A 17,097-nucleotide genomic window follows, 5' to 3' on the forward strand; every position below is an offset into this window, starting at 1 on the left:
GAGCAAACCCTAAAGCCCTTCAACTCTGTCAGTTGGGCCTGTTATTATATTCAAATCACAAGCAAAAGACACCCAAAGGCCTCATGCTAATGAAGATCTGCTAAACAAGCAGTGAAAAAAAAAGAGGAAGTTTTTTTTTTTTTTTTTTTTTTTTTTTTAGAGAGTAATTATGATTTTTGTCTTTCTCACACAATGAATATGACTTCAGAACATAATTGGTTCTGGGTTCAGAAAATAATACGTATGAAATACTGTTATTGTATATTTATTTTATGTTTATTGGCAATTTTGTTCACCATTTACTTTCACTGTATGGAAAAGAGCAGTGTGTGAACATTCAGCCAAACATCTCTTTTTATGTCAAACTGTAGTAGCTGTTCTGGAAAGACATGACTGTGAATAAATGAAGACCTTTAACCCTAACAGTTTGACTTTGGGTAAATCAATATGGTACCAGAATGATCCTTGAATGTCACTTTAATACAGTGCAACAGTGACATTATGGTGAAGGAGGATAGCTGCCATGTAATAATTCTCCTGTCGGTCAGAATGTGCTTTAAAATCTGTAGATTCAGGATAAACAAACAAGCAAAAGAAACAGCAGATGGTGCCACAGATAGAGAAATATAATGACCTTAGTTTCAGGATCACCCGCCTTGATCTATTAAAACCATATGGCAGATCTGCACTTCACGCCCAGGGAAAATAACGCAGCCCCCTCCTCACGCAAAATGACGCGTCCTAAATACAACACACATTCCCACGAACATGCGCACATATATTTTTGTGCACACATTGACACACAATGGGTGGGGGGGAGGGGGGCCCAGTGGAAATTCCAAGGCAAGTTAATTGCAGTTTGACATAGCTGTAATTATTCAACTAAGTAAAAATAGTCACTTTCAATTACTTGATCATAGAGTGGATGTAGATCTGGTTCTATCAGACAAATAAGGCTTCTGTATATTCATGCTCTAATTTAGAAGTGTATGATCTAGGTAGTATATTTCATTCAGTATCTCTTTTTTGGCTCTTCATCCTCATGTATAAGGTGCAGCGTGAGCGTGTTTCCAGCATGCAGTGTTTTAACACTGTCTAGCGGAGCAGCTGCACTACCCTGCAGCCCTGCAGCACACCACTAATGCTGTCAGCACACGACATATCAGCCCACTCAGCAGACCACGTAAAAATAAACTCATACAGACTGATCTAGGGCCAGCTGGCTCCGACCAAATCCTTTCCTAAAGAATTATCAGGCAAAAAGCGAATCACTGAACAGTTACAAAAGGTCACTCAAGTCTTTCCACGATTGCTCCATGATGCCAAATTCAGACATGCTGAAGACCTTTTGGGCTGGTAACTGAAAGACTATAGGTTTAAACCCCTTAAAGAATGATTTGTGAACTTTCAGCATTGTGTCCTCGAGTGAGATACTTAAATGGGGGTCTAGGATTATGTATACACAGATCTCTGGAATAGTTTGGACAAATGTGGACAAATATTTTTGAATATTGGCTGAAATGAAAATTTACTAAATAACTGTGCTAGTTTTATGTTTTTCATTTTACTGCATGTTCTCTTTCTTAAAATAAAATACAAAATAATAAAAAATTATAGAAAACAAAATCGTGTACTTTTCAAAATAAATAAAGGGGTCCTGAAGATTTTATTTTGTGATAATGACCAATAATCACTCACATACACTACTATTCACAAGTTTGGGATCTGTAAGATTTTTTATTTTTTTTTTTAATTTGCATTTATTTGATGAAAAACACAGTAAAAACAGTAATATTGTGAAATGTCATTATAATTTAAATTTCCTGTTTTCTATTCAAATATATTTGACATTTTTGTAGTTTTTTATTAAATTTTAATAAATTATTTCAATGTATAAAATGTAATAATTATTACTTTTTTAATATTTAATTTATTCCTGTTATGGCAATTTTATATTAGCCATTACTCCAGCCTTCAGTGTCACATAATCCTAAAAGTATTGATTTAATATATATCTCCCACCCAAATCTTTTAAACAGTACTGTAAATGTAATATAAATTGATAATGCATCAGCAACTATACTGTATCCTGCTTGCTCTGACATGGAGAAAAACCCAAAACATTACTTCTTCTCTGGTGATGTCACGGTTTGCTACTGTGTGGGAACAAAGTGCGCGAAGATGATGGGGAATATCACCATGAACAGTCTTTATTAACTCACAAGTAAGGAACACACATAGCACGGGGAATGACGTTTAGGCAGCACGCAGGACTTTAACAAGAAACACCTGGAATCAATTTCACAATCAGATTGTGGTGTCTGGGAGGTCAGCGGTGGTGGTAGTTATTTGCCCCAATCCAGAACAGTGAGTTCATTTGACGTCATCTAATGCCGTAGTTGCGGTGAGCCCGCAGAATTCCCAGGCGTACTTAATGAAGGGGAGATCCCTATGGGATAGGGTGGAGAACCGAGCAGCTACATCCACAGCCGTGGGGAGAAACAAGAAAACAAAAGACTTTCAAAAAACGGAAAACAAAACGGGGAGAAGGGGCGGCGCTTACTTTTCGTAGGTACTGTCTTCTGTCACGGTTCCCTACTGTGCTGGAACAAGGAGCGTGCAGACGATGGAGAATATCACCATGAACAGTCTTTATTCACTCACAAGGAAGGAACGCACACATAGCACGGGGAATGACGTTTAGACAGCACACAGGACTCAGGAAAACACAGGGCTTAAATGGGGAACCAAACGAGTAAATTAACAAGAAACACCTAAAATCGATTTCACAATCAGACATGAGGGAAGAACTAGGACACATGTAAACAGAGCACGTGGGGGAGGAAAACAAACTCACAGTCCATGGGTGTGACAGGTGAAGCATTTGATGAAACCTTAAATTGAGGACAAGTCAAAAAAGACAATCCATACTGACTCGTGGGCAGGGAGTGTTTGGACAGCACACTTCAACGTCCTGGCTGGAGATTGCTTTAATTTGCGCCCCAGTAATGACGGAGTAATAGCAGTTAATTCCTGAACTAATGAGCTCGTCTTTGCGCTTTGCTTTCGGTGTCTGTTCTACTTAAGCTGGTCTTGATCTGTTCATGCTGATATCCCTGTTTCTGTCCAGATTTAATGACAGCATCATGTGACCTCCAGGATGTCTCTTTCAGGAACAGTAAGGGCAACTGTCCTTCAGACTAGGAAAACAACACTGTAAGATGCTTACTAAAGGCAATCTGTTGACAGAATTGTGTGGTTTAAGACCTCACACACACACACACACACACCAAACCACACATATATACGTACACCTATCAACATATATATACAAACATAATCAACAGATGGGGGTCTATTGTCTTTGCTACAGAAAGAGAGTCTAGTGCTAGTATCAACACTTGACAGCTTACCTATACAGATTTTTCTCCTGAAACCTGAGCAGCGAGGAGAAAAACACAAGGGATTTGTTATAAATGAAATAAACAGCCATGTTTAAAAGGTGTTTGGAAAAAAAAACTATTACAATGCCACAGGTCAGCATGAATGTTCCTGAAATCTCTTTAAAAAGATGACGTATTTTGGTACCATATGTCTTTAGTCACACCCTATAATGTTTTACAGTGCAATGGTTTTTGGACATGGTCAAAACTTGCAGAGATTTATTGCCTAAGGCTTTTAATGTCCCACAGAAGACAAAACTCAGTTTAGAACTATTACATAAGACAGAGTTGTTTTTCTGGCTCACTTTCCATTCTCAAAGGCATGTGTTTTTTGTTAAGAGATAAATACAGCGAACGAAAGCTTGCCCAGGCCCAAAGAAAAAATATTTTTCCAGTGGACAGTGATTCATTACACAATATGATTTTTTATTTTTTTATTTTATACACACCCTTCATCATAATATAATATAATATAATATAATATAATATAATATAATATAATATAATATAATATAATATAATATAATATAATATAATATAATATTTAAGCCAGCATCAAATATCACCACACAAAAATATGAATTTTATATTTTAAATATGGCACTTTAAATATAAATATTTTATTTTAAACATAGCTTTATTTTATTTTATTTTATTTATTTTAAGCCAGCATAGTGTCATTAAAAATTAGTGTCATTTTAAAAAAACTTTCACAAAAATATTTATTTCTAAATTTCTAAGGGTTTTTTAGACACAATTTTCATCTATTTATAAATGTTTTATTATTTTATTTAATATTCAATTTAGTGCTGTCAAATGATTAATCGCAATTAATCACATCCAAAATAAATGTTTTTGCTAACATAATGTATGAGTGTGTACTGTGTATATTTATTATGTATATATAAATACACACACATGCATGTATATATTTTAGAAAAATATTTAACATTTATATATTAAATATATTTATGATATAAATTATATGAAAATAAATACATACATGTAAATACATGTAAATATTTTTTAAATATATACTGTATGTGTGTGTATTTATATATACATAATAAATATACACAAAACACACAGATATATTATGCAAACAAAAACTTTTATTTTGGATGTGATTAACTGCGATTAATCATTTGACAACACTAAAATATTTTTATATAATAAAGTAAAAAAATAAAAAAAATAAAAATAAAATTCAGATTCAAATTAAGATTAAGATTCAAATTCAGATTCAAATTAAAGTTGTCCATACAATGCAATGGTTACTGCACACTGACTAACACTGATTCAATCAGTGTAGAATAAAGACGGCATCAGATACAACAGCCCTGTTTACTGTCGCAGCTTTGATACACTGTCATCATCACAGCCCTTTCTCATTTCTCTCCCTCTGTCTGTCTGTCTTAATTATGGCTATTCCCTCTGTCATGACTCAATCAGCCAAGTTTTTCCTCTCTGTTTTCCCTCACTTTCTCTCAGAGACCGATGGCTCTTTTGCAGCACAAACAGCCAAATAAACACTCCTCCTTCTGTTCCTCTGACACAGAAGAGATTTTCCTTCAGTCACTGAGAAAGTGAGGATTCCCACAGATTTTTATCATTTCTATGCCACTAGCAGCACCAATAAAATTGCAAAAAGTAATTGTTATCTAACAGGTTTCCCACACACTTTTACTAGGCTTCCCGTTGACCTCTCAGTCTTCCATTTTCAAACCATCTAGTCACTTCCCCAGTAAACAGCTTGTTACAGTTACAAATTTATGCTATTAGCTAAGTCTGAAATTGGCCCAATGTCTAAATAAATGAATAAATCAATACAACACTCTAATAAAAGTATTTGTATTTATTATTTGACATAGATTTTACCCATATTTTGAATCATGCATTTCTTTCTGTTGTGTTTTACGGTTGAAAATGTCTATAAACTTAACAGAAAAGGTATCAGATGTTACAGTATTTGACTTTATTTGAACTTTTATTATTATTATTATTATAGACTTCACTTTTAACGTTTGATAAAACTAGTGTTCAATGATGTAAAATAGCAGAAATAGTTGAATTTGTGTGGCCTTGTCACTAGATTAGCTCCAGCTCCTCTTCAGCTACCTATTCTGTAGATCTGGAATTTCCTTTGTGGCTTTAATAGATCTTTATGACTAAAAGTCATAGACAGAATTCAGAAGTCATGACAGACAAGTCTCTCACTGTCTGTGGAGCATAGCTGCTTAGTCTGGGCAGACTGCCAACTCGAGTCGAACTGCATTTTAACCCATCCACACATCCAGTGCATGGAGGGAGGTGGTTAATGATTTCCCAAGGTGTCCTTCTGAGGTATAAAAAATTACCCAAATTCTTGAACATTGCTATATGCCATAAAAATACATTTATTGAGAATGGTGTTAGACATTCCAGAGTAATCTGACAGAAAATCATCAAAGAGCAAATATAAGAACATATCAACATAATTCTGTCTCTCTCCAGAGAAAGGGAGTAAGAGAGAGGGAGTAAAAAAATGACTGAAGCATAGCTCATCTAGTTGACATATAAATTCTGCTTGTTTCATCATCATAGCATTGTGATCAAAGGTATGCCGAGATTACTGGCAGCTCACAGGCGGAAGACTTGATTATAGTCTGAATGTAAACACAGGCAAGAAAAACCCAAGCATGCCAGAAGCTTCCCCTCTGTCTGAAATAACATGATATCTTATCATGGAGTTCATTGTGAAGATCATGTTTTGCAATCCAGAGGTACTTATAATCTTCACTGAGATTCACTCACACACCAAAAAACTGTCTGGGTAAAAGGCCTAATGTGATATAAACATAAACAAATTAACTTTGATACCATGGTATTAAATGATTGATATTGTGGTATTTAAATAGTACACGTAGGAACATGTTGAAACAAAAAACAGGGTAATGCCACGGTTTTGTATAAAATGTATTTCACAAGTGACATAATCAAGTGACAAAATGGACATAATCAATTGCTTTTTCATCGATGTCAGATGATAGAATGCATTTGTAGGTTTGGTTTTAACTGACTCTAGGTAAATTTCCACTTCATCTTTTTGTTCTCTGTGTTCTGTTTACTTGATGGGAAATACTCCAAATGATTCTGAGACTGAAATGAGAATCCATTCAGATTTCTTGAACACGTTTGACAGATTCATTGTAAAGAATTAACTCCAAATGGTTCAATAGAGGGTATGCATTGACGTCACTTTCCCGCTGGAACACGCCCCCTCAGCCGGACTGAGTGGCAAAAGAGCCTGCTACATTAATGGATTTAATATGGAAACTGTGCAAATGCGAGTAAAACAAACGATTATCAGTTTAAACTAAAGGTCGTTGAACTTGATATAGTGTTCTTTACAACTGACCAAATATCCAGTGGTCCATGGATATTGATATGCAGCCAGGAATTGTGTTTCCTGACATTTATATGTGCCTGATTTCGACGCTGAGGAAATACATAAAGCAAATTTGCCTGTGAACGCTTCATTTACATACAAAATAGGTTGGTCTAAATCCATAGTTGTCACGATTGCTGCTACTGTGAGGGATCATGGAGCGTGGAGACCAGGAGTACATCAACAAGGAATTTATTCACATCACAGGGAATCACACGTAGCACGAGGAATATACATAAACAATACTGGACCAAGGAATTGGGAACTGAACACTCTTTAAATACACAGACCAATGGGACTACCTAGACACACCTGGGATCAGTGGAACAACATAGGAAACACCTGGAATTAAATCAATCAACACAATGGGGACATGAACACACACAAAACACAGGACAAAGTCTGACAGTAGTAGAATATATATATATATATATATATATATATAGTTAGAACTTAAAAAAAAACTTATAAAAACTAATAGAGTTTTTGTCAGTGTTTATTTAAAAACATCCAGTTATGCAGAATATAAGTTGGTAAATATTTAAATGATGAGTTGTCAATACAATATATAACAATACAATATATATGACTTTATCACAAAATTCAACATACTGACGTAACTGCAAATCTGTGTTTCGCTGCCTGAAGTCCATTTGTTTCTGTGAATTGCAGCGATTAATTTGCTTCTCTCTTCTGTAGCTTTCGGCAGTCTGTAAAAATATTCCTCATATTTCTTGTCAATTCTATTTGTATAGTCAGTTGCAAAGCTCTTTCTCGTTTGAGGTGTGTTTTGCCAATGCTGCCACTCAGTCTTTTTGCCACACAGTGGGCAGAGCTGCACTCACTCCAGCCGACGGTGACGTCATGTGCATACCCTCTATTGCAAATTGAGCTTAAGTAGTTCTGATTTTAAACAGTCGATTCATTTCTGCCAGTATGACTGATTCTGTAAAAATAATCGACTTGAACAATTCATTCGAAAATCAATCTAGTTCTAATTCTCATCTAATTCTCAAAGAAAATGTGGACACACTATTCAGTCTAAAATCCAGTGAAATGTTGTCAAGAAGAACGTTTCTCATGACGGTATAAAGTAAACTTCCTTGGCAGAATTTTGTTTTTAGGTTTGTGATAAATGGCGATTGTTTAAATGTTGTGGGATGATTCAAACCAGTTAATGTATCACTTTTAGCAAAATCCCAGAGGTATTTATATCCTTGCTGGGACTTCACATTGTCTGCTGCTCTTAATATGAACTATTTATAATTACTAAAGACTAACCTAATATACTAAATAATTACTTCAAAAATACAACTTTTTATATGACTTATGAATCTTTTTTTCTATGTAGGGGTATCCACTTAAAGTGGTTTATTTACTTGTTCCAAAAAAAAAACAAAAAAATTACTACCATCACTGAAGAAAGATTAGTTTTCCCCCCAGATTGGTAAATTACAGAATTCAAGCAGTGGCAAACTGACCAAACCTTCACCCTTCGGTTAAGGCTGCCACTTTCTGTCTCAGCTGCCCCATTAAAAATGGGATGTGTTCTGAAATGTAAAACGAAGATACTGCTGTGATTTCTTCAGAGAGCAGCTCGAAACTGACACAAACAGACTTTAAGTTGAGCTATGGTGACAATCCCCAACTGAGAAATGGTTCTGTCCATTTATATTTTATCACAGGACACATTTCTTTCACCAAGACTAAAAGCATTTAGGCTGAGGAATGAACCTCACATTGAATTATTTGGGGAAACTGTATGATAATTGCTCACTGTGCCAAACATCTCTACATATTTAGGGTTTCCAGATTGGTGTACTGAACCCAAAAATAAAAAACAGTTTTGCAGATTAGACAGATTTAGATTATGCCTGATAATAATGTTACTACATTTGTCATCTAGTATTTTTTTTTTTAACTTACAGTACTATAAACAAACAATTATTTGTTTTCTGAAGAAAATCTGCCTCTCTCTATTTTGGTCCATATAGTTAACAAGATACTTTCAACTTTACTGTTTCTCAGCTCAACCTTTATTTCTGAGGCTTTGTCTTAAGAGGATGCAGATTTCTTCTCCATCACAATGAACAGATCTCAGACAGGCCTCATAGAGAGCCTTGATGTGTCTCCAGTGAAAATCAAAGTGCATTAAACATTAAAAGTACTGTCAAACGCAGAAGTAGACCAACTCTAAGGGAAAAAGTAGAGCACTGAGAAGGCTAGAAAGCAGAAAGCAAAAATGTTGACTTTATGATCCTTGTTGAGCTCTACTATTCATCCGCATGCTTACATATGTACTGTAAATTAAGTCACATTTTAACTGATTTCCTTTCATACAGAGAAATAAAAGGAAAACTATAAGTCTACTGTACTGTTTGAAAACCCAGAATGAAACCCCAGATTGAAATGTTATTAATGTTATTAATGAAAAAATATATTGGACTCTGCTATATTTCCTTCACTATGTTCATTTGATTTGAATGAAATGCAAACAAAACATTAATCAAGCCTGAAATATTAAAGAACATTGATGCTTTTGTTGCAAATCAACCATGTCATGTTCCTTGGCAGAGAGACGCAGGACCTCTAACCACATACACAGGTGCTCTCTGATTTGTGTATGTGCTTGGTGTGCTCTTCTGTTTAGGATGGGGGTACTGTAGAATGTGGGAAAGGGGCTTCCACTCAGAACAAGTCGGGACAGAGAGTGGAGTTTTTTTTTTTTAAAGATGAATACAGTGCTGTCCTAATGGTTGAATAATCTATTGGTTTAATAAGTCTTGACAAAGTATCAGTGAAAGCTAGAAGACTGAATCTGCTATACAGTACATCCCTCAAACTCTGTAGCCTGTACTACTTCCCTCCAAGTACACTCTTAGTTTATGAATTTTTAATGGAAATGAAAGAAACAATAATTCACACCATACCTGCTGGTCTTACTAATTATTCATGAGGTTAGGATTTAAACTGCCATTAACCAGCTGTCTGAATGAGTGACAACACAGGGTGCCACCTATACAATAAATATCTAATAATATCTTAAGCTGACAAAGAGTATGTTTATTTGATCAAAAATACAGTAAAATATCAATATTCTGAAATATTATTACAATTTCAAATAAGTGTTTTCTTGTTTAAAATATTTGACAATTTTCAGCAGCCATTATTCACTCTTGAGTGTCACATGATCCTTAAGAAATAATTGTTATATGCACATTTGTTGGTTAAGAAGCATTTTCAAAACATAGTTTTGATTCAACTATTCTAAAATGACAAAAATGCAGTCTTACAGAGATCAGACTGACATTTAAAAAAAAAAATACTGCTGAGGCAACCAGAAGTACAGGTCAGCATAAAAACTCCTGACACTAACCCAAAGCATCCATTAGACCATAAAACTATTTTCCGCTCTTTCTTTGAACATACCTAATACTTAATTTTGAGTTTGTTTTTGAAGTAAATTATAACCTGAGAGTGTCACTTGCCCTTTGTCTGGCTGGACTCTATTATAAATTACCTGAAAGGAAGTGTTATAACACTCCTTACTATTCCATTGTGTAAACTTCTATGTTATGGACAGCCCAGCCCTGAGGCTAATGGAACAAGAGAACAAATCACATTACACCATGCATTAGTAAAAAAAAACTGTTATATTACATGAGAAAATCGGGAATACCAGTTTTGGGTTGTAACATGCAGTAGATAAATCAATGAATAAATATGATTTCCACATACGTATATAAAACACAAAGCACTTTTACTGCACTTAAAGTTACCTACTAGTGTGTGCTTGGCATTAAGTTTGCCACTCTTTGCAGAATTTGCACTAAGGAATGTTTCCTTCAGTCAAGTAAATGACTGGCATATGTTTTTGTGCGACTGCCACTACTAGTTGAAGTAAACTAAGCAACTATTTATTTTTAAAGATTCTCTCTATTGAAAACAAATACTCAAAACTATGGAAGTCTGTTTCCGCCATTGAACAATAAACAAAAAAGGTAATTGCGACTTTTTATCGTACTTTTTTTTTTTTTTTAAGAATTATGAGATGTAAACATAGAACTGAAAAATATGAACATGCAGAATTCTGACTTTGGTAACACTTTACTTAAAGCCTTTAGGTATTATGCATTTTAAAGGGTTTTTAAAGGGTATAATGCATTATAATTATTCATAATGTGCGTTGTTATACATTATGTCTTGTCGTAAATAATTATAACCAAATTTAAAATACACTGTAACAATGAACTGATAAGTGTTATAATGTATTAAATGTGATTACAATTATTCATGAGAGTGTACAGTGTATTATTAGGTGCATTACAAGACATAATTAATGCATTAAAACTACTTTTTTAATGCATTATAATAAAGACTTTAAGTAGGCTTTAAGTAAAGATTCTGCCTCGTTTCCTATGAATTTTAATCTTTTTTAATGAAGTTTAATCTCACAATTTAGACTTTTCTTCTGGTAACTGCAAGTTTATATCAGAATTGTGAGATATAAACTCATATTTCAGAGACAAACTGTGAGAATTGTGAGATTAAAAAATGCAATTATCCTTTTTATTTTAGTTTTTTTATTATTATGTCATTGTGGAAACAGGCTTCCATACAAAAGCGCTTCATTTCACATCCTAAACATCAAAAATAAAAGTAAATAGATTTTTTTTTCTTGACACATTATGTGTAAACATTTTAATTAAAGTATAAGCCATGTTTTTCATGTCTTTTTCAGGCCAAATTTCCCACATTCCACAAAGCATCTAAAAGTTCCATGATATACTGTATTTAGAATTCTAACAAGAACTTTATTTATTCAGTAAACCTTAGTTCAAAAAATAATGTATAATAAATAATGTAAGTTGCCTCTTTACCAACATATAACTTTTAGATTAAACATCAGCTTAATACCATCAAAACATCAAATAAGTATATGAGAATAAGCATATACTTCTGTTGACCTGAGGCAATGTACAAGTGCTCACAGTGGACTTGTTCTCTAAGACTGTGTGTGTGCTAATGGTGGGCAAACTCTGAGTATTTAAACCATGGGCTGCAGGGCTCTCTGAATCTGACCAATCAGATCTGAGCACACAGTGGCCTGAAGCTGAGAGGATGATGTGCCATTCATAGCTACTTTAATTCCAGGCCACTGAGACTCATTTATGTATGACACTTATCAAAACGGAACAAGCAAGAGAGCCTTCGACCTATTATAAGACAAAAAGAGAATGGAAAATGGAGTGAATGTTATCTGGGGTGCTATGTGTCTTTTGGATGCATATTTACATTTGCATGTATGTTTATCGGTATAAACAATCAAAAATCTTTTTCTGTTGATGGTGTTAATGTGCACTAGTGTGTGTGGGTAGGGGGGCCTGTGGGTATGTCTGTGTGGTGATGGGCTATTAAAGCTATAGGACAATGAATTTGGCTCCAGGGACTCTTAGGGTAAAAAGAGTGGATGCTGCAGTGGGCTCTGTTAAAAGGTTAGAACCCCTCTCCTTCAGGCCAGGTCACTATTCTGCCTTTGTGTGCTGGTATGGTAAAAAATTTAAACATATCTTTCATAAATATACGCGTGTGTGTATTTATATATACGTAATAAATATACACAGTGCACACACATATATTATGTAAACAAAAACTTTTATTTTGAATGTGATTAATCATGTTTAATCGTTTGATAGCAGTAGTATTTGTATAACGCTACATGTAGCCTATGTGTCCACCGAGTTCTTTTATGCAAGAATTGCATAAAATTATTGCAAGAATTATGAATAAAAACAAGTCAACCTCAGAGGTTTCCTCATGTCTTAAAGACGCAGTTTTCAACAGTATAAAGTTGAGACTGTTCCAGTCTCAAACACATTGGCATGGGTGTTAAACGTAACAAGTCAAAAGTGTTTCTCATCGACTTTCCTCAGTCTGATGTTTTCCCTTCATTAGTAAAACCTGCAAATGGCTGTATGCTCTGGGAGAGATCTTGTCTAATTAAACAGGTCCAGGGGCAGGCAAGGTAATCTCTACCCATCCTCGCTGGGGAGGACAGATCACAGGCCTTCTTACTTCTAGGATAGAAAGAGAAAACCGTCCCAGAATGGATTAGATTCAAGACTAGACACAATGCTGTGTGAGGTACTGTAGCTGTTCCTGTTCTGTGCTGTTATGCAATGTGATGTACTTATCATCACTGTTAATGCACTGCTCAAAGCTTTCACGAATTAATATCCCTTATTAAAAGAACAGACCAGGACCAAGTCTAAGGAGCATTTATGCAAATACCTCAAAATTTATGAACAGTTTCAGGTTTAAGAACTGTCAGCAACACTATATGACAGCTTAAACACACATGACACAACAACTGGACTCCTATGGACCCCCTTCCCATGTATTGCACATACATTGCATCATATGTAGCTCTAGAAACCTTAACAATCCAACTCACTCCAGCTATTTTAAAACTGTGACAATTAAAATAATAACAATTCACACAACTGTCATTGTTACAGGATGTTGCACTAGCCATTTTATGCTGACTTTGTCTATTGTTTGTATATATAGACTGTTTATTGTCCTTCATGTCTATTTATTGCAACCCCGAGTTACTGTGCTGTACATAGTGTGTTTCTAAAGGCTGATGTTTGCAACAAGGTTTCATTGGAAAAACCTTTTCTAATAAGTTGTGTTTTTGTTATTTTAAATATATATTTTATATATTGTTTTATTTTAGTCTTAGTTTTTTGGTACATTCACTTTTTATAGTTTATTTCAGTGAATATTTTTTTCTTAAATGTCTTTATAGTATAATTTCAGTGTTAGTTTTTTAATGCATTACTTTTTTTATAATTTATTTCAGGTTTTTTTTTTTTTTTTTTTTTTTTTTTGATTTGGTAAAATAACCCATAACTGGGATGAACCTAAAGAGGCAACTTAGTAAAGGTCACAAATAAATTTGTATGAGGGCCCTGCCTCCAGGCCAGCTGTCCATTCAAATTCAGGAGGGTGTCGTTCCTGGCACCACATGCCATCACTGGAATAACAAGACAATACACTGCAATTATGGGATTAGGATCGTTTACACTAATCGAGCCATAAAGGGCTATGACACACGCCTCAACCACACAATGAGACAGTTGGAGACTCCCAGCAAAACTGTTTACAACCAGTGTTTTCCAATCAAACACAAAACCACATTTCTTAATTTTCCACCTTTTCTCACTCATTTGACATAATTCATTCTCAAACATAAAATACAGCTTCCTAAATATTAGTGAAAGACTCAAACTTGAAACTAAATTTTTCTGTCTGTTAAAGAATGCAAAAATTACAGACTAGCATAAGTTTGTGCTCCTCAAAGCTTAAGACTGAAAACCCCTTGCTTTTAATCTTTTTATTTTGACTGCAAAGTCAGACACAGCAACCGGCTTTAGCATAACACTGTTCTCCTTACATCACGAGACATACAAACACACACATAGTCCATACTCCATCATTTCTGGCAATTAGTTGCTTTTATCTACATTAACCAGACTACAGGATAACACCGGGGATGAAACATACCTTTTTGATGTGGAACAGGCTTTTGGAGATCTCAGGATTTTGGGCTCAATTCAGAAATCCACACTACAGTATAAAAAAAGCTCTGACTGTCTTTAGGTGTTTGATGTTTGGGGAACTCAAGCCTTTTGGAGTCTAAAGTGAATATAATCATCACCATAATGTTGATTTAATATAGAAATTTAGGGAATCATGAACTCATGAAACAAGAACCAGAAGAAAAACGAATGCTTAAATAGTTAAAGCAATTGTATGTCCTTTTTTAAACCTTGAAATATCAGTTTCAAGATCATTCTGATGGTACACTGACTTCTAATAAGGCGAATGACTTCTGTTTCTTTCTCACGCTCACTCACATACTTTCTGGGCTTTCTGGTCAATACAATGACTATTATTTTCATCAATGATCCAGTTAAGTTTGGCGCTCTTATAAACTGTGGACATTGATGGCATATTAAACAGGAACATCTTTGTCATCTAACCTTAAGTGCATCAATCAATCAAAGCAAAACTCATATGTCAAATGCCCTTTCATTTCTGCTAAAAAGAAAACACTGACTTATTCTGACACACTGCCAGTTTCACCTTATTCTGCCAAGTTACAAGGCCATGGCATGCTATGAACCCTTTAACATGACAAATAGCAACGAACCCTCAAAAATGACACACTATTGATGTAGTTTTGAAGTAGTTTTGGTCCGATGGTAATAATCACTCTGGGAGAAAGAGATTATTTCAGCAGGTCCTAGCTTGACCTACATGGCTAAATCTTTTTTTGGGTCAAATCAGTTTATTCCTGGATGTGGCTGGGTTCAAAACACGTCACATGGCATTGAAATGAAATTATTTGATCCTATTTGAACTAATTGCATGTGTCTGTAAGTGTGCTTGTTTTTCTGTTCCTCAAAGTGGAGGGGAAAATCTCCATCTTGTCAGTGCTGTATATATGCACTGGACTTATCCCCATGCACTGCAGCTTAACATCCTCTTATAATTAAAGCTATACAGCAGCACCCAGCACTGAGGCTATGATCCACATGAGGCTATGATCTCCTCAGAGGCTTGACAAGGGCGCTGGGGATGTAGCATTTTATTTCAAAGCAGGGGCCTGGTTTCATCGGTCTATGCAGTTGAAATGAAGCAGATTGAGGGTTTTTAAATCACATATGTTATGGATACCACTTTTCACTGGGCATTATACATTTCATCATGGATATGAGGTGGATGTTGCTTTGCATTCAGTGCTGCATCCAAGCAACTGGCATATTTATTTTCTCTCCACACCCAACCTGGAAGTTTCATGTAAAACGCCTAGTTTTCTCATGAAATGGTCACTTTTGTTTGAGGGCGAAAAAGATATCATATCTCATCTTGTTTAAATGTCACATCACCGATAACCTTTAGGTTAGATTTATCCTTTATCTTGTATTTAATTCTGTTGGAGCGGCTAGGTGGGTGCAGCGCCAGTTTAATATGACATAAGGACAAAATATTTCATTTTATGTTACACCGTCTTTATAATGGGATGTGCAAAAATAAGCATAATAATAATTTTTAAAAAGTCCTAGCGCAGCCCAATGTGATTACGCGTTTTAAAGACACTACAGATTCCTTGTTACTATGGTCGAAAAAAGCAAATTAAAATGATGTTATACCTGCAGAAACGACCCAGACTGTCTCCTAACGTCTTAAAAATCTTAACGATCATCCATATATAGTCTAAAAAACAACATGCAGCGGCTGGTTACTGTGTGTCAAGACGTTTTTCGGTTCGGAGCGGAAAGCGCAACCGGTCACGGTGCAGGTGTTGGTTACGCATACAGGCGTGTGACACATTATAATTTGCTCGGCAAAGCTTCGAGGCTGTGTCTATATGTGATCTGATACATATAACCACCATATCCATTCATTCTTTTCCAAACATTTTTAAAACATCACACTTTCGTGTATAAAATCTCCAAGCCATAATTTACGCGTAATGGTCTACTTACGCACAGCCTCCAGTTTTGGATCCAGTGCACTGGCGGTTTGCTGGATTTTGCCTATTTTGTTCTGCAAAGCCCAAACCCGATGGTTTGTGGAGACTATTTCGTTCTCAAGCTCCTGGAATAAGGAGCAGGCGTGTTTGGACAGGTCGGAGAGCTGCCGCAGGGTCCGGGATAGAGCCACATTGGTGATGGAGCACAGATCCTCGAACAGTAACCCTTCATCATTAGGGATGGGATGTCTGCACAGCAGCTGGGGCTCAACGATCCGTTTGGCAAAAGGCATTTTTCAGTAGGTAAAGGCAAATCCCCCATAAATAAACCAATCAACTAATCCAACTGAAGATTCTGGTGCCTGTTAAGCAAAAATCCACGAATCCTCCGCGCAACCCGCCATCACTTCAGTTCTCCCGTTAGAGGAGATCACACAGGGATGGAGGTTTCTCAGTGTAAATCTCTGCTCCTGTCCCGAATGCCTTTTGGTGGGCTAGTGGGTTTTTTGAGGGTTTTGGGGCTGAGGTTGGATAGAGAGAGGCTTTACAAAACACGGACTGGTCTACTTGCGCCAGGAGCGGAGAGAAACTACGCTTTCTACTACGGCGAAGGCGCATGTCTTAAATATTAACTACAGCACGATGACGTCGCCTTACAAGCGTCCAGTCAGGAGCCTCATTAA

At 35.6% G+C, this 17,097-nt stretch overlaps 1 protein-coding gene across 3 annotated transcripts in view; it reads right to left on the reverse strand.

Moving 5' to 3' along the window:
- Positions 1-17,018, reverse strand: part of nhsb (Nance-Horan syndrome b (congenital cataracts and dental anomalies)) — a 53,511-nt gene extending 36,493 nt beyond the window's left edge. For all 3 annotated transcript variants that reach the window (XM_042734000.1, XM_042733999.1, XM_042733998.1), the window contains exon 1: positions 16,428-17,018. In XM_042734000.1, coding sequence (XP_042589934.1) covers positions 16,428-16,707 — 280 coding nt within the window. In that variant the 5' untranslated portion in view covers positions 16,708-17,018. The remainder of the gene's footprint in view (positions 1-16,427) is intronic.
- Positions 17,019-17,097: the final 79 nt, after the last annotated feature.

This window comes from Cyprinus carpio, chromosome B11 (genome assembly GCF_018340385.1).
Source record: "Cyprinus carpio isolate SPL01 chromosome B11, ASM1834038v1, whole genome shotgun sequence".
Taxonomy (NCBI): Eukaryota; Metazoa; Chordata; class Actinopteri; order Cypriniformes; family Cyprinidae; genus Cyprinus; species Cyprinus carpio.